The following is a 26461-nucleotide window of genomic DNA, read 5'->3' as shown; positions in this document are numbered from 1 at the left end:
TAGTTGTTTTAAAAACTCTATTTTGTTTTTTATAAATTCGTTTTGGTTTAATTGCTTGGTATAAAACACTTGTATAGATAATAAAAGATGCAAAAAAGCGCTTTAAATTTGATACATATACACTGTGTTTATAATAGTTATATTTTAATTGTCAATTAATAGTGAAGTACAAAGAAAATTTTCTTCTTAAATAAAATAATTATTTTCTCATCGAAAATATATAATAAGATATATTTAATTATTTATGAATAAAAATATGATATGTGGTAAAAAATTCCTCAGATGGAAGTATACTCAATATTTATTAAATATTTTGGGAAAAAACAAACAAAATTTTTGCTAAAATCTTAGTATTTTTACTTAAGCAACGGTTCACATTAAATAGTCGTCTAATTTATATTTTATTTAAAAACATTTTATTGAAAATTTTAAGCAGTATCAAAAGCTAAATCTGAAAATTTTTACAAACACATTTAACTACATATTAGAACTTCTGGGCACAAAAATAAATTTCCACACACACTACTGTACACAAGTGAAATTTTATGAAAAAATTATTTTCCAGTTGCGACTACTTCGGCAACAAAACTTACCGAAACAAAAATTATCCGTTAGGTGTTGAAATATTTAAAAACTTAAATTCAAGGATTTTTATTGAATAGGCTTTAACTGAAGTACAACTAAGACCTTTGAACTTAATGACGTTGATCTAGTTTTAAGAAAAGCATGTTTGTAGTCAAACGTAACGTAAAGTGATAAACAAAAAGTATTTAAATTTTAATTAAAATGCATGTTTACTGAAAAAACATTTAAACGTAGAGCTTCCTTCGCGTAACTATACTTGATTTATACGATACTACGAAGTATATTAAAAGTTATCAAGTAAAATCAAGAATTAGTTTTTGAAATTAAATAAGAATAAATATGTTGATATTTTTTTCAACAATGAACAAAATAAACTAAAATCTTCTTAACGTTTTTGTTTTAATCAATATTTTGTTTTATTTTTCCTTGTTATATTTTAAATACATTCAGAACTTTTTGAAAAATTATAAACTTGTTAAAAACAATATACCGTTTGTTGTTATTAACGCTTTATATTCATATTTCGCGTTTAAAGAATTAAATACGTTTAGCTGAATTATAGGAAATTTCTTAAACTACCACGCATTTTTAGTGTTTTTTTTTAATCAATATTTAATAGTTTTTTTTTTTCGTTGTAGTTTAAAACTATAAGAAAAATTGTAAATGCAGTAAAAATTTAGATCACCTATAACAGTCAAATAAACAACTAAAATATCTACTATGTAAATTGTATTTTCAGTAACAACTTTTCTCTTAGTGGAAAAATTTTTCTATAAAAACGTAAAAATTATCGTTTGTTTGTTTTAATTCAATAAATATGCTGTTGTGATGTGGTAAAGAAAAAAAAATTTAATTAAAAAAAATAATTTATATTTCATTAATCGTTTAAATACGTTTATCTAACTTAAAAGTTAGTGTTATAATTTTTATCTTGCATAAAAAATCAATTGTCATTAACTCGATTTTAATTAAAATAAACATTAAACTGCAACTTTAAAATGTTATTAGTATTTATTTAATCTCTAATGTTGTGCGACTTGTTTGTTTCAAACATGAAATCATGTTTTATATCAAAAAAGTTCTACATCAAGTTTTAAGTCAAAACAAAAACAACAGCTTTATGGTTTTTTTTAAATAAAATCATTGATATTTGATTATTAAAACTAAAATCATTTTAAAATAATCTTAATAGAAAGGATATTATAAACAAGTTGTCTGCCTTGATAGGAAGACTGTTATACTTTTATATAATTCTGTTTTGTTCTATCATGACATTTTAACTTATTAAGCTTTAGAAATTTAAGTTACTTATCTTATTTTTACCTTTGTATTTATTTAACCAAACTTAGCTAGTTTAAACTATTAAAAATATAGAAAACTTTTTTTGTTTTATTTGTTAAATAATTAGTCAGTGCAACTAAAACATAAAATTACAACCAAGTCTAAATAAATACACTATCAAAAATTTTTATAAAATCTTTAATATTTAGTACTTTTAAATACACTATTTTCAATTTCTTAATTTAAAACATTTTTTTAAACATCAGAAAAACTACATAATCAATATTCTACTCACTTTCTGTTTATAAATTTCTTTTATTTTTAGATTTCATTTATTTATAAGTCAACGCACGTAAACCGTTTTGGTTTTTTAATTATTCAACTACTTCAATCTTTTTAATTTTTTTGATCTGTATTATATTTAGAACAAAAATTTCTATTGAAAAAAACTACAATTACGTACTTAATGATTTTTATCTAAATCATTAAATAGTTTGGAAAGCTTATTTTTTAATTTTGGTTTCAAAAAATATTAGTCTAAATCTAGTTACTGCATTTTTAAAACTATGAAAACCTTGAACTAATTTTGGTACTCCTAAAAGTTAATCTAAAGTACAAATACTTATTTAAAGTAAGTTAAATCATATTTAAAACATTTATTTTGAAAAGCGATATTTGTAAAAAAACGTTCAAAAAATTAAAAGTTCTATTTTTTAAATTAAAGCACTAGTTAAAACATTTATTTTTTTGCAAAAATTGTGCTTTTGTTTCTGTTCTTATTACATTTAATACTATATCTTATTAACTATACAAAAATGTTTAAGCATTTAAAACATTTTAACTAATAAAAATTGTCAAAATTTTAACTTTGTTTTTGTAGCTTCGGTTCTATTTACAGTTAGCAGACAAATTAATAATTTAATTAACATAGTTAATTAGATGTTTGTTCGTAGTAAAACCTGGTTTGTAATAAAAATAAAAGTTTAAGTTTTCTGAAATTTTTAATCATTTATAAGTCATAATTTAAGCTATATTAATAATTTTATATTATTTTGTTATTAATTTATTTTATGTTTTTTATATTATATATATTTTATAGTTTCTATTTCTTAATCATATAAACAACAAGGCTTAGCTTGACCAATTATTTGTTTTTAGATTTTTCAAAATACCATCGCTTAACTTTTATAGCATGTAATTATAAACCATTTTATTCACCAGTTTCTAAAAAGTAGGTTTTTTTAATTTGGAACATATTTATAAAACGTTTTATATGAATCTAAAATCCATAGTCAAATATTAAAAATATATCCTTAAATATCTTTTTTTTAGAGATTTACTATAAAATTTACTACAAGATTAAAACAACTTAGACACAATTTTTTAATTTTTTAAAAGCAATATTTATGAGCTGGTAAAAAGTCAACTTTCATATTTTTGACATTTCTTTGCTCCAAAAATAGAAAACTTTTACTACTTATAGCCGCGAATCTGATCAAAAATCGATTTTTATGTCTCCTTTTTACTAACTTAGTTGATTAGTTTTGTGCAAAGTTTGAAAGTTTATAGTTTTTATACAAAAAAACTACTGCTAGATGTTGTTTACAAAACTAGAAGTACTTGATACATTATACTAATATATTAACGTAAGTATTTGTCATATTAATAATAAAAAATACATAATTCATTTGCTTATTATACTACTTCTTATAATAGTTAACATTTTTAAAGATCAATAATCGTAATTTTTATGTTATTAAAAGCAATTAATGCAGCTAAAATTTAGTTTAGTCATATAGAAACACAAATTTTGTTTTTCTAATTTTTTAATGAGTGATAAAGATTATAAGTTCAAGTAAAAAGACTAAACAATTCTTCAAGCCTAAAATTTAGCAAAAGTGAGTACTAAACATCTAAAATTTTGTAATTTTAAAAATATTTTAGTAGTTTAAAACACAAAATATACTTTTTGCTTGAGGAAAGTTTTGCATATTTTTAAATTTTGGTTTCTTATGTATCAACAAACAGCACTCAAACAAGTTTTCAACAAGCTACTATTCACATAATTTAAAATCACAAGCTTTTTACCCAAACTACAGTCAAGATGTTATAAGAAAACCTCTAAAAGATTTTTTGTAATTATAAAATCGTTAAGAGCTTTGTAAATCCAAAAAAGTAGTAAACTGTGTTTTATACATTAAACTCTGAACAATAAATAAATAAACTTTGGATCTAAAGTAGACTTTGAAACACTTTGAAAATTTAAACCAGCCAAACTTGTTTTTATTGATCTTTTTATTTGATGTTTATATAAACTAAAGGACTCAAAACTCATATGAACCTTGTAAATATATTAATATTGTATGATATATAAAAATGTATGCTTATCAAATCTAAAACACATATTTATAAAAAAAACCGTTGAGTTAGTTTTTAAAATAAAATAACACTTTTCTTACAAAATCATAAAATTATATTATGTTATTAGAAACAAATATATTGCAGCGTCTATATATGAAATAATCAAGTTAAAAACATTTTAATTTTACTAATAAAAGTACATACAACTTTTTATGTAACTCTCAACAAATGTGCTACTTTAAAAAAGCAACCTTTTTAAACTTTGTTTTAAACTAAAAACTATAAAAAAATAAGTTTACAGTGTACAAGTTTGAAAAATTATAATAACTATTTAGATTTAAATAAATATACATAAGATCAATTACAGCAGCTAATCAACTTCTGATGCACACTAACGAATTGATTTAAAATTTTAGTTGTAGAATCCCTCAGGCAGAAAGAACTTTACATCCTAAAACAGCTTTTCAAATTCTTAGTCATTATCTTAGTAAACACTAAAATTCTAACACTGGTTTTACTCAAAATAAGACTCAGAGTAATATTTAAAAAAAAAGAATCAATTTGGCAATTCCGGTTCTAGTTCTTTTTGTATAAACATTTTTGTTAATTAACTATAGCAAAAAATTTGTTTTTAATTGTTTTAACAAAAACATTTTAATGTAAAAATAATTTTTTGAAACGCTATAATTTAAATTTTCTTTAAACAAACACAGCTCTTCTTTTAAGGCAAAAACATTGCTTTAAGTTCAGTTATGACGTCACAAAAGTCAAACATGACGTCACAGATACGATGACGTCAGTACTTGCTCCTCTTCTTCTTCATGATGTCCCCGTTTCCAGTCAACTTCGCCAACTTGTTGCTTCTTGGCGCCATCGGTTTCGGGGCCACTACCGGCACCGGAGCGGGCTCGACCTGTGAAGTTTTATTTAATGTATTAAATAATAAATAAAAAAGATTTCTATATGAATTATATAAGCAATGATCTTTAAAAAGTATAATCCACAACACAAACTTTTTTAATATTTCACCTGATAGCCATTCAACGAAAAATAACTAACTACATTGTTGTTTATATTTTTAAAACTAAAGTTATAGCCACCTGCAGGGGCGTAGCGTGGGTAGGGACACTGGCGCATGCGTGCCACCCAAAAAAAGAAAAGTGTAAAAAAAAGAATGTAATATCTTTATCGTTTATAGTTTATTTTTTCTGCTTAATTTGCCTTTTTTCAACTATGTTTATCTAGTATTCAAAAAGTTAAACAAAATTTTGAATACCAATTAGTGACAAGTTAGGAAAGTACATGTTATTACTCAATGTACTGATTCGGTGCGTAATTGCAAATGCGCACCGATGTTGATGAAAAACTCCATAAGGAAAAATTTTATAAGTTCATTAACTTCATAAGAATTTAAACTCAAAAAGTACGCAATTAATATAGCGCACCAGTGCAGTATAACCTTATGGCAGATTATTTTTCTACAAAAAGTTTACAAAAATACGTCACGCTTAAAAAAAAATTAAACAATTTTACAATTTTTTTTTATGCTACATTGTTAAGACTACTGCTAGTTTTCTGAACTTTATTTTTGTAAACATACAAGATAAGCGTGTCGGCCTATGAGAAATAAACTTTGTTTGTGATTTTTATTTTAAACAAATACAATCAAATTAATTAAATTTAAAAAGTATACTTTTAACTATTTTACAAAGTTGTGATAAACTGTAATAACAGTTATAAAGTTGGTCTATTTTAACTTTTCTGTAACTTTATTAAAGTTATGTGCAATGAGGTGTTGTTATCCCTGTTGTATGTATATTAAAGAGATTGATATTTTTTTCGTAAGTAAAACAGATACTTTCGTTTTATTGAATATATTATATTTTAAAGATATAAAGTTTACTATAAGTAATAAAAACAATTTTTATTTAGTAAGTTTACATTTTTGAAAGTATAAGTAATTCTAATGAAATTTATACTTTTATTTAATTGTTTAATTTTGTAATATATAAATATTTGTTAAAACAGTTAACTTATTTTACTTAATAAATTTATATTACTTATAAAAAGTTTTTTTATAGCCAGTTACAAAAGTTTTAATTTAGAGGATTTTTTGAGAAAAAATTTGCGCACCCCCTGACCAAAATACCACGCTACGCCACTGGCCACCTGTAAAGTTTTCAAATAAGATGTTAATTATTGTAAAAGTGCTTTCGTAAGTAAAAGTGTATAAACAATTTAAGGATTATACCTATTTTTAACTAAAACTACAATACAAACTAATCAAGGTTTCACCTTAAAGCCATCCTGAAAAAAAAGAGTTTTAGAAAATTAATGAGGTAAAAACTATATTCTGTATAAACTATTTAATCAACGTTTAATATACTTTTGATGATAAGATCAAAAAATAGAAATAGTTATAAAGTTAAAGGTTAAGAACATAACTTATTGGAAACTTAGTTTAAATTTTCTTACCTGAGATCCGTTCTGCAGCGGAGGAGTTTCCACATTCTCCTCCTCCTCGATCAACCCTTCCATTGTGACGTCATCGTGGATGGAAACGGCGGAGGGGTTGTTTCTCAAAACGTTGGAGGAGGAGGATCCGTGCAGGTTGTTTCTCAAAACGTTTGATGAGGATCTGTTTGAGATCGCCTCCTTGTACAGCACCGACGATTTGCTGTTAAGAACAATTTTTGTTAGCATATAATTCATTAATTTTTTCTCTTATATTATATTAAATTGTATACATATATATATATATATATTAGTTTGTCTAGTTTTCTGTCAGATAGTGCCTCCTTGTACAATTTTGTTGGACTTATTACAATATTTACCTTTGTCATTAAACTTTGTCATAAACAGCACCGAGGATTGATTGTTAGAAAAGAATAATTGGTTACATGACAAATCAAATTCCGACAATTAAGACTTTTTAAGATGTTTTAAAGTTACTAAAAACTTTTTTTTACATTTTTTAAGCCATATCTCAAAAAAATATTTAACGTCTTGCAAAATGATAAAAACGGCTTTTAAATTTTAATAGGACCTACATATGTTTTTTTTTATGTTCGACAAATATACATTACTTTTTTAGTTGTGACCCTTTCAATTTTTTTTAAGAACTTGAGTTGCCGGAATTAGATTTGTCCGAATTTAAATAGTCGTGTACCCGAATAACTTTGTTAGACTTATTACGATAGTTACCATAAACTAAAATTGTTTTGCTTCAAATATTTATATGTAATAGAAGTAGTGAACTTTATATGTTTGTAAGGGTAGTAGTAAACTTTAATAAAGCATAATATTTATGAAATTAATCGACTATTTTATTTGGTTAATTCAAAAGTTATTCAATGATTAACTATTTTCTACTCCGTAAAATTTTAAAAGTAATCCAACAAAGTTTTGTTAATTGAATTAAAAACTAATTTACAAAAAAATTTAAAATCACCAACAGTATAAACAGTTAACTGTACCAACCTTGATAAATCGCTTTTGTTCATCAAAAATTTTCTTGGTCCAGGGGAAATTATTTTTGCTCCTCTCATAGAAGGGGCTGCCAGCTGTGAAAACAATAATAATCTTTAAAAAGTACTTCAAGTAAGGTATAAACATCTTTTACTTTATTAACAATGTCTATTTATATATTAATAATTTTGCATTCAGTCTTTTAAAGCTATTTTTAATCTCTTGTTTGTTTACATACTATGTTATATTGTTTGCATAAACTACAAAAAACTAAATACTAAAGAGTAAATAAATGTTATTAACAGTAACACAAAATCAAGTTTTTATTTTTAATACAAAGTAATGTTTGTTTTACTTGAACTAATACTGTTTTAAGACTAACTGAAAAGTACTTATGTTTATTCAAGTAATACATTTGATTTTAAAAATAAATATATCAACTAAAATAAAACTAACAGCTTGATTAGTTTGAACTTTTCTTTGATCTTTTGCGCTCTCTTTTGGAGTATCAACTTCAAAATGTTCGTTAAAGTTCGAATAACTTACCTAAAATATACAAAAGTTTTGTTAGGATACCTACTATACTAATACTTTTAGTTTATGTTTAACATCTAGCTTAATATCAACGTTGTTTTAAACATCATACCTAAGGTTTTGCTGTTTTAAAACACTGAAACTTTTTGTAAAGTGTGTCAATTTATTTATAGGCTTACGTTAAGTCTTAATTTAAATTTATTAGTAATAAACGTAAACAATAATATTAACATTAAATTTCGTTTCTAAAGATCATTATTAGTTTTTTAACACACATTTTATCCTATAAAAAATTAAAAACATATAGCTATCATACGCGACTTACTTTGTAGAAATCTTTTTCAAGATGGAGCACTGATATAAATCTGTGTCCCCACAAAACTTCATCTTCAACATAAGAACTACGTGCTTGGCAAGTCATACCTACAAAATGAATCAGTTATAGTATCATATCAGTTTTATGTTTTTATAAAATTGACAGTTATTTACATAATGCTTAGCAATTAAAAGTTGTTTAAAGTATAGCAAGCCATACCTAAAAGCTATTACTAAAGTTTTCTTAATTGTTTGTTATAAACTTTAAAAGTTTTTTTTAAAGTCAGCCTTTTGTATACAAAGTCTTTTCATTAATTTAAAGATGTAATTTTTAGCTAAAACCTATCATTGTTATCAATTTTTTTTTTAAGTTTTATGGTTATCTATTTTATCTATCAGCTTAAAATGTTTGACTAGTTTTCAAAATTCGTTTATTATTTCCTCACATCATACATAAAAAAAGTTAAAATTTGTGTAACAAAATGTACTCTTTACTATTGGATACGCAAGAAAAAATTTTAAAAAGCAAATTGTAAACATAAAACATAAAGAATGCTTTCTTAATTATTCGTAACATATTTTTCTACTTATCTCGTTATCCAAATACAAATGGACTAATCATCCAGCAGAAAGTGATCATAGTTTATCTACAATTCCCAACCTGTAGCTTCGACGGCTCCCTCGAGAAACACGACAATCTCCAGGTCTTCCTCATGGAGGTCCGCGCAAGACATGTCCCAGAAAGGGGACTTTTCGTCGATGACGTGGCAAATTATCAGCGGCGTTACCTGGTAACAAGGTGGTTAGTTAGGAGTTTGTAAATTTTAATTACAAGACTTCATTAGCTGTTACCCGGAAAACTTGGAGAATACATAGCTGTAAACCTTTATGGTTGAATGAAGATCAAAAGATTTAACTTATTAGCTTCAGTTTTTATATGAATGAGAACTTATTCATATATATAAATAAATTTACGTCTTTCTGTATATTTTTCTACTTTGTAAAACTTTATATTCAACATAATTTATATCAGAACTTTAACATGTTATTTACGTAGAATAAGAAATTGCAACATAATAAACGAACTTGTTTTAATTTGAAAACACTACTTCAGAACACAAGTTTAGTGGTTTAAGTGTAAGTGTGTTTATTAAATATTTATATATGTGTTCGTAAATATGCAGTTGCTATCTCAGTGTATTTGACTGATTATATATAATCTAAATCTTAGTTATAAAAAAATTGTAAAAGACCATATAATATTACTCTTATCAGTTACAAAATAGTTTTAAATTCTAACCGCTAGATGATATCTGCAAGTTAAAACTTTCAAGTATTCTTACTACACAAGCCTTAATTAAATTAGCAAGAAAACTAAACTAATAACCTTTTAATTTATTATACCCTCATATGACAAGTCTCAACAGAATTTTAAATCGATAATAACACAACAAGATCGGAACGTAGGTAAAAATAAGTTTAAATAATTCAGCTTTAAAAAAAATTTAATTTTATTCAAGCAAACATCATTCTTTTTTTTTATGTATTAGTTTTCAAGTATAGTAAAAACTAACAACTTTTAAAAAAATTTCAACAGTTTATATAGCGCTTTTTTAACTAAAGGTACAAAACATTTTATTATATATTTAGTATAATAAATGCTTAAAAATACTGAGTAATTTGTTCCTCTAAATAAGATAAAATAAACATTATTTTACTCTTTAATCTTAAATTTAAAAGTAATACTTAATCAGTTAACTAGTTAAGATGTATTAGCTTTTATAAACAATTTTATTCCTATAAACTTGTAACTATAAATGCGTTCCCATACAGTAAACCAACTTTCTTTTTCTGTACTGTTTAACCTTACATTCCAAAGCAAAACTGATATGAAGTTAATTTAACTGTTACCTAACCCCAACTAAAAATATGTTAACTTCTTTGAAACGTTTTTTTATTCAAAATTCAAACTATACTAACTAAAAACAATCTATCAGCACCAGTCGAATACCCGACATCGAGATCCGTTTGCTCCAACGGCATGAATTCGCCTTCGTTCGTCTGCCTCGATTTTATCAACTTTGCTCGAATCTGAGCCTCGATTATCTGACTGTTTCTCAGATCTCCAACTCTGGATAAATAAGATTTTTTTGTTATTTAAAATCTACTTTGAAAAGTAAGTTTTATGAAATTTGTTCTGAACTTTAAAAATTGATGATGTTTTATTCCTTAAAAATTCTTTTTTGACCGATTATCTAGTCATCTACTCCGAGTAAACATAAAAACGTGTTTTTTATTATTTAAACAGATTACGAGTTGTAAAACTGAATCCTTTAAACCATCTGACTGTTTATTTAGAATACACTCTGAATAAATATAAAAATATTGAAAAAAAAAACTTATATTTATCCATACATTTTCAAAGAAAACGTTGAAATTTTTAGCTTTGTTGGCAGCTTTACTTTAAAAATCATGAACTTTATTTTTTTAAGACCTTCTATTGATAAACTAGTAGAAATATGTTATTTAAATGTTTCTTGTAAAGTACCAAAACATAAAATTACAACTATTTTGATAATGATTGTTTACTTCACTGTCATGTTCTTAGAAAAATTATTTATTTAAAAAAAATATTTCTAAGAACATAAACTTGTATAAAATTAAACAAAACATTCAGGCTCTAAACAGCATTTATTTTTAAACTAATCTGCAGATTTTAAATTATTTCAACTATTGACAACAGTATTATGTATAGTGAAGAGTATATTTAAAAAATTAAAACATATGTTTATTTCTAATTATCAAAACATGCTGTCTTCACATGCTCCGAATAAACACACGATTTATAACGATATACTGTTTTATATAAAAATAGCTTTACTAGTATGTTTAAATTACACTATAGATCTACACTATTGCAACAATGCAATCTGAATTTAATATTCTTTTTATTTTCTTAGTTATATTAACCACATTTTTATTTAAGCAATGTTTACTTTGAAAATAAAGTAGAAGAAAAATGAAAGCTATATATAGCTTCTTATTAATATTTTTGTTGTTATATTGATTTTATACTAAACTAAAATTTAAACTTTACATAAATTGAATCTTAATATTAAAACTTAATTTGTTTTGTTTATAAGTATATATATTTTTTTATTTGTATAAATGATATTTTCCATGACTGTTACATATTTTTTTATATTTTTTATTTAAGCGCTGACAAGGTCTTTGACCGAAACTTAGTTTGTAAAATAAAGTCTCGAAAGAATCAATTGACTATTTCTCCTCTTGTAGTTGAGATCTCTTTATTTGTTCTCTAAAAACCAAAACATGTGATTTTTTTTTATTTTGTTAGTTATATTAGACAACTTTTCTAGTTAGATAAAACATCAGTACACTGACTTTTTAACAGATTATAGGTCAAAACAAAAACAAATGTCTTATGATAAAAATCGATTATATATGTTTATCTAGATTCAAATAACAAATTAAAATCGATTAATGATAATAATTAAAGTTATAATAATACCTTTAGAACTGCCGTCTGTCTTAGATTTGTTTTACTTTAAAAGTACAAAACAGTTTTCGTTATAATACAGTTTTTATTTTCTTATTTAGTTTTTTAATTATTTTATTAACTGCTGCGACTAAATTGAATAACTTTTGTGCTTACTTATATAAAAACTGTTTTAATCTTCAAAATACTTTATTACAAGACCTGAGAATATTTACTATTTTAAAATTCTATATATAAAACAAATTTTTAAGTATCAAAAAAACTTCAAATCAATAAACTACGTGCTTTTGTTTTTCATTTTATTTATAAACCTAATAGAATTGAACGGTTTTGATTTTTGTTTGTATATTAAGTCATTCAATTTATTTAAATTTATTTATTTAAGGAGATAAAATTTTTATCTATAATAAATTTAAATGAAAAATTGAACGATTTTTTTATGTAATAAACCATTCAATTTATTAGATTGTATTTGTTTAAAGAGATAAAATTTCTATCTATATTTAATATAAGTGAAGAATTGAACGGTTTTTTTTTGTGTATATTAACAAAATTGAATCTGTGCAAAGGAGTTTTACCCGTCATATTTGTAATCGTTGCAACATATCTTACACGTCATATAATGATAGAATGATTAAATTTGGATTGAAATCACTGGAATATAGAAGATGGGAATTTGATTTATTAATTCTTTACAAAATTATCAATGGCAAATATAAAAGTTTTTTTAACCAGTTTTTTAATTTTTCCCAAAATAAATATCAACTAAGAGGAAATAATTTGAAAATAAAATGTAAACATGATTTTGAAAACAGTCAGTGGCAAGGCGCATTTTTTCACAGAGCAAAAGCTATGTGGAACAGACTACCTCAGGATATAGTATCTTGTGAGAGGGTAGAACAATTTCGTTTAAAGCTAAAAAGATTTGACTTAAATACGATAAATACCAGTAAAATTAACTAATTTTCCACTGTAACAAAAGGAAAAATATTCGTTTCCCTACGCCTCCCCCCTACAAACTATTAGTTTACTTATATATTTGTACTTATGAATATTGTTTTATAAGCCATGATTTTAGACAAACTTCTTTACTGTGTGTACTAAGTAATATATAAATTTGAATTTTTTGAACTGAATTTTCAATTTAGTTCATTTGTTTATCATATTGTGTTTAACTTTGTGTTTCCATTTAAATTATGTTTGTATATATATATATGTATAATTTATCTTAAAGTTTTGAATATAAGTTTATTTTCTTTTTCTCTTTTTGTGTGTCCTGTTTAAGTGGCTCAGGTTTTGACGCCTGAGTCCAACATTGCACAATAAACAATATAATAATAATAAAAAAAACCATGCAGTTTACCTGAATGTATTTATTTAAGGAGCTAAAACTTCTATCTGTAATCAAATTAAGTGAAGCTTACAAGTGCATTTTTCTTGATATCTATTTATTAAAAAACTAAGTGTTTGAAATTTTTAAATCTTAAACAAGTCTTAGAACTCAAAGTATTTTGCTATCATGTTATCAAATGTGATTTTAATTGATTTTTATTGCTTAGAACCTTTAAAAAAAATTAAAAACGTTTTTACTTTATTTTAAGTTAATGTGATTGGAGTAGTATAAAAAGACACACAAAAAATTTTGATGACGTAGGCTAAAGTGTTTGCGAATGACAAAACTCAGTCTTAAAAAACTAGCTCTTATCAATCAAAAGTTAAGATTTTTTTCTAATACACATTAATCGTAAAGCGTTATCTTTATTAGCATACAAACTAATGTTTTTAATTTTATTAGACACAGATTTATTCATGGTAAAACCTAATGTATAAGAAAATTTCAACTTGTTTTAAATATGAACCAGCTATTTATCTAATTTACAATTTTATTTTAGTTTTTTTAATTTAAGTATGCTTTATAACAAAAAAATATCAAACAGCTAAATTATAATTTTGAGAAGTTTGTTAGTAAACATATTGTTTGCTGTACATATACAGCTTATAAACAGTTATATTAAAATACTTTTAAATCTTTTTGCAATACATAAAAACAAAGTTTTTACCTAAGAGACCATGCAAATTGAAATAACCTAGACAACAGATAAGAATATATTTTTAGAAATAGATTTCGTACGCACTTTTTTAGTCTAGCTGATAAAAATTTACAGTTAACTTTTATACTTTTGACATTTCTTTGCTCCATAAATAGAAAACTTTTACTACTTATAGCCGCGAATCTAATTAGAAATCGATTTTTTTCTGCCTCCTTTATTGCTAACTTCTTTGATTAGTTTTGTGCAAAAGTTAGAAAGTTTATATGTATTTTGTAAAAAAAAACCATTTAGTTTAAGTTTTACCTTAGCTTTTTATACTAACGAAAGAAAACAAGGATAAAGAACTTACAAAAAAGCTTTATAGAAGTTTTATAATATTTTTTTAAACTTTTGTCTTAAAAATTATTTTGCAGTACTTAATTCGACAAATAACTAAAAAGCATACAGCAAATTATAAGATTAAAATCGGCATTACAGTTTGTTTAATACTATGACTGTTTAATATATTACATGGTATTACATAATAAATTAAATTAGTTACATTATTGCAGTTCATTAATTGACATTTTTTTGTTAAAATTAAATACTCAGTATCTAGTTAAATTTATTATTATTGTCAACAGTGGTTAATGTTTATAGTAATTGAAGTTTTTAAGCTTGAATGTTATATTTTACAAAAATTATAATAACCTTTAACACATTAAAAACATTTCAAGTAAAAATAACCTATAGTAAGATGAGATAAAACTTTATTTTTAAATGGTTTGTATACCAAGTAAGAAAGTTTTTACAGTTTTTTGACAGAACAGCTTATTTTAAAAGTAAAAAACATACATAATTATTGTGAATAAACATTATTTATTGAAAAAATCTTATTCGATGTTAAGTTTTCGGTGCATGAAAAAATCTACTGAAGCAATCACAATTAAACTATTTAAAAATTTTTTAAAAGTTTTTTGTTTTTGTGTGGTTTAGTAATTTACGCGCAGAAATATTTATAAAATATAATAATTTTTTTAATAATTTTAAATTATTTTTAAAATATTTTGCATTTTTCTTTTGAAATACTAAGGGTTGTAGATAAACAATGCAACATATAATTTTTTTATTATTTTATATAAATTAATTTTGTGTTAAGTAGAGATATGGTGGACATAACAAAATAGTGTTATAAGGCTTTTAATTATTATTAATTATTATGTGTTTTAGAAACTTAATTCAAAAATTGTTTCAACTTTAAATATTGAAGATAATTTTGAAGATATATTTTAGTTTCTTGTTTTCGAAATACTAAAGGATGTTCAAAAATAAACTTCGCAACATTCTCGGATATTTTTAACAAATAGATGTAAATTCAGTTTGTACTTAGCAGAGACATAATATAATGTTATTAAACTACTTCAAAGGTGTTCACAGTTATGTTTTTACAGCAAACTCTGCTGACCTACATTTATGAATAACGTTTTTAACATATTCTTTTTGAGTCAAAAACTATTAAATAACTATTGTATTCGGACAATTAACACACATAAAGGAGTATAGTTTTTTCTTGATAGTCGTCTTAAGTTTAAATATGTTATTAGATGCTACTACAGTTAAAATTAAATTCTTAGTTATTTAATAGTTTAAACTAATTGCTTTTAAATTAACATTAAAAGTTGATTTTTAGTTAATACGTTATCTATTAAATCTACTAAAACATTAACAGATAAGCTAGAAATTAAATTATAAATATTACTTATGTTTTACTGAGTTAAAAACTAATTATCTCTTAAGTTTTACTACTTAAAATGAATTGTTTGAAGGTAGTCTACCTTTTTTATAGTAGAGATTGGACAACTTTGAATGTTGTGATCTACATGTAATAAAATTTGTTTAAATAAACCATACATAAAAACTGACTCAACTCTTTTACAGAAACAACAGATACAGAGATCCTTCGTTTATTATACACACATTTTCAACTCTTATTCAAATATAACCTATTTATATTATTATTATATTTATTTGTTGTTTTTGGTTTTTGTAATAGAGACAGTTTTTATATATGGCTTTTTTTAAAGTAATTTTATTTCATTAAGTTTTATAATCAAACGTTAAGCTTTAAAATCTAAATGCAAAAAATACTGCTTAAACTTCAGTAATAAATTTATATAAATAATCTAAACTTAGTTCTTTTATTTGATATTTTGTTTAGATTTGCTGTAAGACGTTCATTAAGGACATTTTAAACATGTTAATTTTCTTTAAAAATATTAGATATTTTAATTATCTTAACGTATTTTTTCTTAACTTTTATTAAATCTAGCTACCATACAAAAAAACTCTATAACAGACAACTTTACTACATTTATTTTTCAGACAAATTTATTAGAATATTCAACGAAATGAGGAAATTTTTCTATCATTTATGTTTCAATAACAATTATTTAGAAATATATCAATGCTACTATGACTTTAGTTCATTTTGAAGTTATAGTTCTAAAACATCATTGCGATTTTTCACTTTTTTTTTTTGTACAATTCACGAAAGACATGTAAATTGTTTTAGTAATACTTGGTACTTATTTTCATAAAACTGTTTTTTATTATAATTAATTTTATTTTATCTAACATTATTTACTATTTTTTATCATAATAAACAAACAAACCTAAACATGAGACACATTTTGCCATCTCTGAGCGAAATAACAGCGTGGGTACTGAACACTAGGGTCTCAGCTCTCTTGTTGGGTTGAGATATCTTCACGAACATGCAGCCCACCTGTTAGACAAAAGATAATTAGCATGTTTTAAGTAAACACACACATTTAGTACTACTTAGTAGATTACTACTCAACTTATAAAACGTATTTTTTGTGTTGGTTTGAGAGATTTTCACAAGCATGCAGCCCGCCTGTTAGATAAAAATGAAATTTTGTGGTAAACTCACACAAACACCTAGTACTACTCAGTTAATTATTACTTGTATTTAATTTAATTTATAGAATGTATTTTTTTTAGGGTTGAGAGATATTTAAAACATACACCCTACTTGCTAAGAACCATCGAATAATTACACTTGCTTGAAAATAGTATGAAGTTTTGGTATGAAGTATGATGTAAAATGAAGTTTTACATAAACATTTAAATATTATTAAAAACTTGGTAGTTAATTGTCCAATATTTGTTCATATAACCAATTATACAAGCTATAGTTATTTTAATATATAACGTTGTTTATGACCCTATGACGTAGTCCACATAAAACAAATAGTTTAATAGTAGACTTTTACTTAACCATCTACTAATACTAGGTTCATAGTAACCTAATACTCAAGTTATATATCAATAGCTATTATTTAAAGTTTTATAAGTTATTTTTGTTTTTATCGTTGTAATGACGTTAAAATGCGGTCCGCTTTAAACAACTCAGTAAGAATCTTGATCTTAATAATTTTTTTATTATTATGTGAGCTTAAAAACCAAAATTTGATCTTTTTTAAAAGCAAGGGTAATAGACATATTCTTTGCAGGCCGTCCTTTTTTTGTGAATAATAATAATAAAACTTAGCATCTTAAAATTACTATAATACCTTAACGGCAACTGAGTTTACAGCTTGTTTTTAAATTCTCTTTTTTTTATTAAGTTTTTTTACATAACTTTTCAATGCAATTCGACAAACAGTGCTATCAAAGAAGGGATATTTTTGCTTCGTAGTCCTTTTAGGGTCGTACACGCAACAAAATCAATGAGAAATGAAGTACAATTTTTTACTTAAAAAAAAATTTGTCATTTTAAACAAAAAAACTAATAGTTAATTCATAAAAACTTATTTCTTTATTTGGAACTAATTATATTAAGACGAAGAAGGGATTTTTCCGACACGTAAGAAAATCTTTGCGAAATTAAATTCAATTGTTAATTTTCAAAAAACATTTTATCATTTTCTGATTTTAAAGAAAAATACTAAAATCAAATCATGGAAACTTATTTGTTTATCTGGAAGTAATTAATCGTTAAAATACTTAAAAGTCATTATAACAACAACAAACAGCTTTTCGCTCATATAATCGCTACATTTTTGAGTTCATCCGTTTTTTCTATGACGTAATAAACATACTTAGACAATCTTAAAGTTGAGCCCACGAAGTTTGTTTAACAGTTTTTATTTATAGTCAATTTTAAATTAAGGTTGCACACTTTATAAGTTTTTTATACTTAGAATCTAATTTAGCTTTAAAAGTTTTAAGTTCTAGTATTAATAAAAAATTATAATAATTTTAGTTTATGACAGTTTTTAATAAGCATTACTAATCATAGTAGAAGTCATATATTAGTTGAGTTAATGTGTAAGTGTTTGTACCACAAAATTTAAAACAAAAACAAAGTTTTACACGTAATAAAATTGAAACTTGCTAACGAACAACAACTTCTTAGATAAACTCAAAAATTTTAATACTTTGTTATACAATACTAGCTAAAATCTAACTATATAAAACTAGTATCATTTTATTTTTATTTTAGATATAGAAATGTAGCTGAGCCAGTTTCTACAAATTTATAAAAATACATTGATTAAAACTTTTTATTTGCATAAATACGTTGAAGATTTCTTGTAATTGAAATTTTTAGGATTCTTGAATGTTTTAAAACACTCAAAGTTGTTTTATTTTAAACCATGTTTGTTAGCTGAATTTATAAAGTTTACAAGGTTTTAATAGTGATAATCGCTAAAAATCAATCAACTTCGGTTTTTTACCTTGAACAATAACTTTTAGGAAATAAATTTTTCCAATACAAAATTAATAAAGAAAACCAGCAGATTTTTTATATGCTAAATAAGTGCAGAAATTATGCAAATTAGTTTTAACATTTTGAATAAGTTTTCAAACAATAAAGTGTAAAACCATTATTTTAAAAATGATATCAAAATTTAAAATATTAAGTTTTTTAAAAGGTCAATTTCTATAATTTTGTAATGCTTGATGCACTTATAAGATATTTTTTTGGTTGGTGTATGCTTAAAAATGTTTTTGTGAAATATAGTCTTATTTTACTTTAATTTTCCGAGTAAACATACAACTTCCATAAGTATTACAAATTTTTTGTTGCTTAAATTTTAAAACCTACTATACTTTTATCAAAATTTTATAAAAATTAACATAGTGGGTTAAATGTTAAGTTTGTTTAATTCAAAGTGTGAAACTTGTGTAACTTTCGCACTTTCATAAACGTTTGTAATCTAATTTACAATCAAAACGTAATATTGTGATATTTTGGTCTTAACAATTTGTTGAAAGAAAAACTATGGTCAAAAACACTAAATAACTAATTGTAAGACTTGGTGAAAGTAATTATACATTAGAATAAAAGGTTTTAGTCTAAATAAATAATGTAGTCATCCTTTTTCAAATGTTGGCTAGACTTAACTTTTGAAAATAACCTTTTGTATTCTCCTTCAATAAAAACTTAGTATTGAAATAAAATAAGAATTTAGAATGGTTTCTCCTTAATGTTGAATCGAATCAAAACGAGTAGATGTTTGTTGAACTAAACAACTTTCTTCAAAATACACACAACTAAAAAACAAGTCGAAATTTAAAACTTTGTTTGAACTAAAAAACAAATTTAAACTAAAATGTATAAAGGAAAATTCAAAAACAATCAAGTACTGAATAAAAAATGTATTACCAGTGCGCCATAAAAATACTGTATAAAATAAAAAACAAACCATAAAGGCGTCCACAATCGAACCGATTAAACTTTGTGTTAGGAGCAGTATAATTCCTTCAGGACACTTTTCAGTGATATATCTCGTACCATACCCAATAGTTACCTGAAATAAAGTTGTTTGTAATTTTAAGATAGATTGTTACACTTAAAAATAAAATTTTCAATTAAACTAAAAGTTAAACTTATAAGATTTTAGCTTCTTTTACTTTTATTTTGTTTAATTGAAGTAATGAGTAACATTTTTGTTACTGTAAATAACCACATATTATAATAAAACAAGTATAAATTTAGAAAATGAATAAAAAAATTTGACATAATTTTATAATAAAAATATATCTCATATAGTATTGTTTTCAACAGTTCACAACTTTTATAATTTTTTCGTATGTAAAACTCAAACTTGTATGTTATAAAAACATAACTAAAGTATAGACTTAAACCGAATAAACTTTGAATAGCTAGAATTGCGTTTAGAAAAATATCAGTATTACATAAACAAAAAAAATCGATATTTATAACAACAATTGTTTTTGACATTTAATTAGCTGTGATTGAAGCCACAAATTAAATAAAAAATATATAAAATATCACACCTCCTGCACTGCTTACATTTATACACATTTAAACTGTGTTTTATTTATTTTATAAGTAAAATGAATTTTATAACGATATTTTTGTTGTCAATCAATTGATTTAAACAAAATTATTTTTTTAATGAAAATTACTGTAAAGCGTTTAGATACAAACTACAAAACGTAGGAATAAAAAACAATAAGCGCCATAAGTTAGCAAAAACATCTTTTTAATTTTACTTAAAGTCAGATTTTAGACATTGACTTTTAATAAAATGTGTTTGGTAGCAAAAACAGGAAATAAAGAATAAATACAAAAAACTTACAGCTAAACAATTTACGCGTCGTAAGAAAATATCGTGTTGAATTTCACGAAAAATTAATGTCAACACACTTCTGAAACCACAGGAAACTAACTTTAAACGTTTTGAAGCAAAATTAAAAGAATGAATGTCATTTTGTTTTAAATCACGTTTTTAATTAAAAAACATCTTTAAATAATAGATAAATTGCAATGTTTTTTACTTGAATAACAGGAAGCGCTAAGGTAAAATACCATCTTTTGTCAAAAGAAACATAATAACTTACAAAAATCTTATTTTAAGAAACGAATTCTTTAAAAACTTAAACTAAATTGACGTAAAGTAACCAAAAATAAACGTCTGGTTTAAAGTTAGAATATTTTTATAATATCAGAAAACAAAAAACTAATGAGAAAGTATTTGCAGTATTTACTGTATTTATAGAAAATCAACGAATTAAGAAATTACTACAAAATGTAATTTCCTAGTTAGGTTATTTTCTCAAGCTCCAATAAATTCCATGTTTATTGATTATTCTGTACCAAAACATGTTTATTACATTATTTAACATATAGCTATGCTTATTGAATCATCCAATATTAAGCCATGTTTATTGAATTATTGTAATCTATCATCCAAAAGCTAGACAGTGAAACGCAAAGATAAATTCTCAAAAACGTGGTTTTCTTGTTATTTTTAGGAATTTTTATAACAATTTTTGTATTTATTTATACATAATTTATAAGACTTATACTTTGAAAACTTTTTTTAACGCTTTTCTAGTCGATTTAATAAATACTAATTATAAATTTATTAAAGCTTAAATCTTTGATGAAAAACTCTTTAACAAATTTTTCTTTATGTAAACTTATTTGTAAACTAGTTAGTGTTTATTAGTTTAATTAGTCTTATGCCATATTTATAAGATTATTGCAATTTTTATCTAATTTTCTCGACAGCTAGCTAAAGTTTGAAGAAATTATTCCAGTTTGTTTAGCTTAAACATGACTAGTTTCATTGAATAAAAAAACTAACTAAAGTAGACTCGCGTTTGAAAAAACTAAACAGAGTCATAATTTTTACAAGTTGTTTTATTGCATCTGGTTAATATTTTTATTAGTTCTATCAAGTTTAAGTTAGTTTTTTCGTAACTATAAACTGTTTAAAAATACTTGTTTTGTTGACGTATGTTTTGCTGTATAGAAAAATAAAAATTAAATAAATGTAAATTAAAATGGTAATTAGTATTAATTTATACTAAATTTAAACATTTTTTTCAACCAAACATAAAGGTGAAATAAATCCATTTAAATCATTTTCACAATTTTTTCATTTTTTTCACAAAATACATAACATTTTAAAAACATGTAATCATAAGTCTGAGAAAGTTTTAAGATCCATTACAAAAAAGTTTTATCATCAAAAGTTTTATTCACATACCACTGTAAAACTTCAAATATTCGAAACAAATCTCTGTAAACTGAAAGCATTTACACTAAAACTTATAAAATTTCTTCAACTCAACATAACAAATATACGTTTCAAACTTAATGAAGTTTTATTGAAATAATGAAAAACATGGAAATGAATTTACCCCATACACACAAGCTGTATGTTATATATAACTCATTTACTAAACAGTGTTTGTATTGAGTATAGAAATGTACTTGTAATTAGTTTACCCCATACACACAAACTGTGTGTTATATACAAACTAACTAACTAAATAGTGTTTGCATTGAGTACAAAAATGTACAAACTTCATACTATATACAAAATATTTTATTTACTTGTATTTCTATGGGGTATAAAAATGCATTAGCAAATTTATTTACACTATAAACACAAACTGTATATTACACACAAACTATTTTACTAACTTGTGTTTCTATGGAGTACAAAAATGCACTAGGAAAAGAGTTTACACCATACACACAAACTGTATCTGTTCCATTTTCGTCTTCGTGCTCTGATATAGGTTTGTTCAGATCGCCTCTGAAAATTACAAGATTATTGCAACTCAGGAAGAAACAAATAATGTCAAATGTAAATATCACACTTGTCATATGTTAAGTTACAACTGAACAGAAAAATATAGTTTTTTTCTACTAAAAATATATAATTTAAACTAAAATATATAATAAAAACATCAACTAAACGAGGTAAAATTGTTGTTAGTGTGAAAATAAATAACTTACTCGAATTATCACACTCATTTTTGTTTAAAAGATTAATAAATTTACTGAACACCTCACTTTAGTAAAACTGTTGTTGTTTTTAAAACTAAAACTTTTCAATCGAGGTTATTCCCCTAACCTGAAGAATGCGATTATCCACCAGAGGAATCCGAAGGCCAACCAGGTGATGGTGTAGGTCGCCACGAATATGATGACGTGGTACGACCACTTGAGGTCCACTATGGTGGTGAAGAGGTCGGCGAAGTACCTCAGTTTGTCCTTAATGTCCTGGCGCACGTTACATTGTCCTTTCTTTGTTACGAATCTAAAAAAAATGAAAAAATATGCGTTACGTTACATTGTCCTTTCTTTGTTACGAATCTAATAAAAATTGAAAAAATATGTATAAAAAAAAATTAGTACTTTTATATTGTCTATTGTGCTGTTTATTGTTACTGAGCCACTTAAACAGGACCCACAAGGAGAAAAATAGTGATAAAATAGATTTATAGTTAATAAATTAAGACAAAAAGTTAACTAACTAAAGTTAAAAATAAAAATAACTAATGGATATTTTTAAAAAATGTTTGTTAATTAATTACTGCTTTTTTTTTTCTCTATTTATACTATGTATACCTTTTTTTATGTTTTTACCAGATTTATCTATGTTCATTGTTTGATCTTTTAGAAGAAAAAATTTTCAAAAAACAAGAAGTATTTCTTTTTTGCAAAGCTTTTTTTTGTTTGTGATAAGTATCAAAATTAGAAATCTCAAAGTATTTAAGGTAGCTTTTAGTTGAAAGTCAGTCTATTTCATTATTAGGTATTCTAATATATTGTTACCTTAATAGTTTTAAAATATTTTTTTTAATTTTCTTATCACATACATTGCACTATAAGTTTTAAAAGTTTATATTGAAACTATTTATTTTGCTTTTTAATCATTTTTGAATAGAATTTAAGCACGCTGTTATAATAAAGAATAATTATTTTAATCTTTTAGAGCCTATAGCTTTATTCAAAATAGTTAGTGTAACTTAAAAAGTAAAAATAGTTTAACTTGTAAGTTCAGCTTTTTTAAAGTGCTATAATAATATTAATAATAGTATAACAAGGTTTTAAAAATAAATTGATAACAAGTTTTTTATCGTACTTTTTCGAATCATATTATTTAATATCAAATTTTGTGTTAATTAGACATCGTTTTATTGTAATGCGTTTTATCTATTAACAATTAACTGAGCAAAGATCAAAACTAATAAATATTAATTACATGTCTATAATTGTTTCCCAATATTCTAACTGCTGTTAAAATCACTGTTTTACCAATTTTTAATTGGTAATAAATTTACCAAGGACTGTTTTACGCACAACTGACATACTTATAATTTAAACGTTTTTGATTAAATTTAAAATGTTTAATTAAAGTCCACACTAAATAATTGTCAAAACCCCATTAGAATTTAACATGTACTTGTTAGCCTAAACCTGGCATAATTTTTCAACTTATTGAGTTAATATTGATACGTATTGACGTCATTTATTGATTTTACGTCAGTCGATAAAACTTTACGTAAATTCGATTATTTTTCACGCTGAAGCATGATACTACCGGTTGATTTTTCATGTGGCATAAACGACATGAATAATTTGTATTTGGGGAAATAAAATCTGTTTAAGTATCTTAATAAAGTTGTATATTAAGACAAGTATTTTTTATTTATGAAGTTGTACAAAACTGTTAAAGTTAAAAGCAAATTAATATAAACCAGCTTGTGTTATGGAAATGTTTTGAATATTGCAACTAAAGTTAACTTCAAAGGTAATTGTGCTAAATATTTATTACTTTACTTCAACATTTTTTTCAATATCTATGGATAAGACTAAACAAAAATTAACAAATTCTTTTTTTTTTAATCATCGTGTCTATGTAAATTAAAAAGTTGAGCAACAATTTATAAAGTTTACCACTAAAGCACAATTTATCTTAAACGTTTATATTTATATTATTAAAAATGCACGAGATTGATATAGTTTCATAAAATGTTTCAATATTTTTTCTCTAAGAAACAGAACAAAGTAATTGTTAGTGACTACCGGCGAAAATTGATTATGTTTCATGGTATTTATTATGTAAAAAAATCAATTTCTTAACTGTGAAAAGTTCTTATTAAACTAAGTTTGAGTTCCAATGAACTCGTTAGATAAAAATTCTAGAAATTTCTATTTACCCTAATTTAAACATAAAAATTAAACTTTGCAATTTTTTCGTTTTATCGTAACAGTATTTATAATAAACACATTAAAACTATATAACACCCAAGTTTAATTTTGGTTTGAAAGTTCTTTTAATATTTTTAATCAACAGTAATAGATTAAAACAACCTACTATACTTATAACAAAAACTTAAAGATCTTTTGTTGCATAACGAAATGAAATTTTTAAAGCCCTTTTTCGTTCAAAGTTAGTATTAGAACTAAATTACAAGAAAAATAACAGACTTTACATTCAATAGTTTAGTATAATTTAGAATATTTCAGAATTTTACACACCTCATAATAATTCACATAACTATATTAGTTTTATCGTTAAAACTATCATAATTTGAAAAGTTCATAACTAACTTTTAACTTAAAAAATCAATAACTTTTATTGTGACTTTTAACAATTTGTTATGTTGTGAAAATGAATACCTTCTACCAAAAGTTTACTACTAAAGCATGGTAAATTCCAAACTTTATTTTAAAAGTTTAAAATTAAAACTGTACATTTTAACAGATATATATATATATATATATATGTATATACAATTAATAGTTTATAGTTATGTCAGGGTTAGAAGAAAAAATAGTTTTATTATTAATTTGTTATTACGTCACAATACCTGGTCTGTCGTCTTCTTTGCTGCATTTTTTATTTCTAGCTGTTATCTCATCATCCAGTAAAAGTTTAATTAATTAATTTAGATTCTGTGAAAATATAGTTAACTAAGATAGTGTAATAAATTAATTATTTAAGGTTCTGTAAAAAAAAATATTTAACCTAAACTTTATAAAGACAATTTAACTGAATGAAATTTTGTACAAAACTATTCAATTAACTAAGATTCTGTAAAACAATATAAACTATCTAAGATTCGGTAAAAAAGACTATTAGTAACTTAGATTTTGTTAAAATTAATAAACTAAACTAGACTTTGCAAAAAAAATTTTTAGTTAACTAACTCTGTAAAAATATAATGTAAGTAGAAGTTTTCATGTTTTTTTTGGATACTTTTTATTTTAGATATTAGATAAGAGATAAAATCGTTAGTTTTACAATGCTTAGAATATCTGAGTATAAAATGTATTTGTTTTGGTAAACCACAGAATAGGGTTTAGTTTCATCTTATTAATAGATTTAAACTTTAACTGTTTTATTGCACATACTTATTTACTTTACGAAAGTTAATTTTTGAAACTTTATGACACTCAGATTTTACTATGAAAAAAAATTAAGTCAGCCGAAAGAGATATTTTTCTTTAAAAACCTGATTTTTGAAAAAAAAAAACTATATATTTATTTAGTTAGTGACTATA

General features: G+C 23.9%; 1 protein-coding gene across 1 annotated transcript; it reads right to left on the bottom strand.

Annotated features, from left to right (window-relative positions):
- Positions 1–4950: 4950 nt before the first annotated feature.
- On the bottom strand, positions 4951–25854 carry LOC145832019 (G protein-activated inward rectifier potassium channel 3-like). The gene is made up of 12 exons (XM_082939386.1): positions 25768–25854; positions 23022–23207; positions 22586–22700; positions 19830–19934; positions 16767–16879; positions 10525–10675; positions 9206–9332; positions 8555–8652; positions 8152–8241; positions 7708–7790; positions 6703–6904; positions 4951–5140 (listed from the first exon to the last, which is right to left on the bottom strand). The coding sequence occupies exons 1-12, from the start codon at positions 25791–25793 to the stop codon at positions 5024–5026; spliced, it is 1413 nt and encodes a 470-aa protein (XP_082795512.1). The 5' UTR covers positions 25794–25854; the 3' UTR covers positions 4951–5023.
- Between the last annotated feature and the right edge of the window lie 607 nt (positions 25855–26461).

This window comes from Thalia democratica, chromosome 3 (genome assembly GCF_965202585.1).
Source record: "Thalia democratica chromosome 3, ktThaDemo2.hap1.1, whole genome shotgun sequence".
Taxonomy (NCBI): Eukaryota; Metazoa; Chordata; class Thaliacea; order Salpida; family Salpidae; genus Thalia; species Thalia democratica.
Note: the sequence above shows the minus strand (reverse complement) of the source record. Positions and strands in the feature narration are given on the sequence as shown.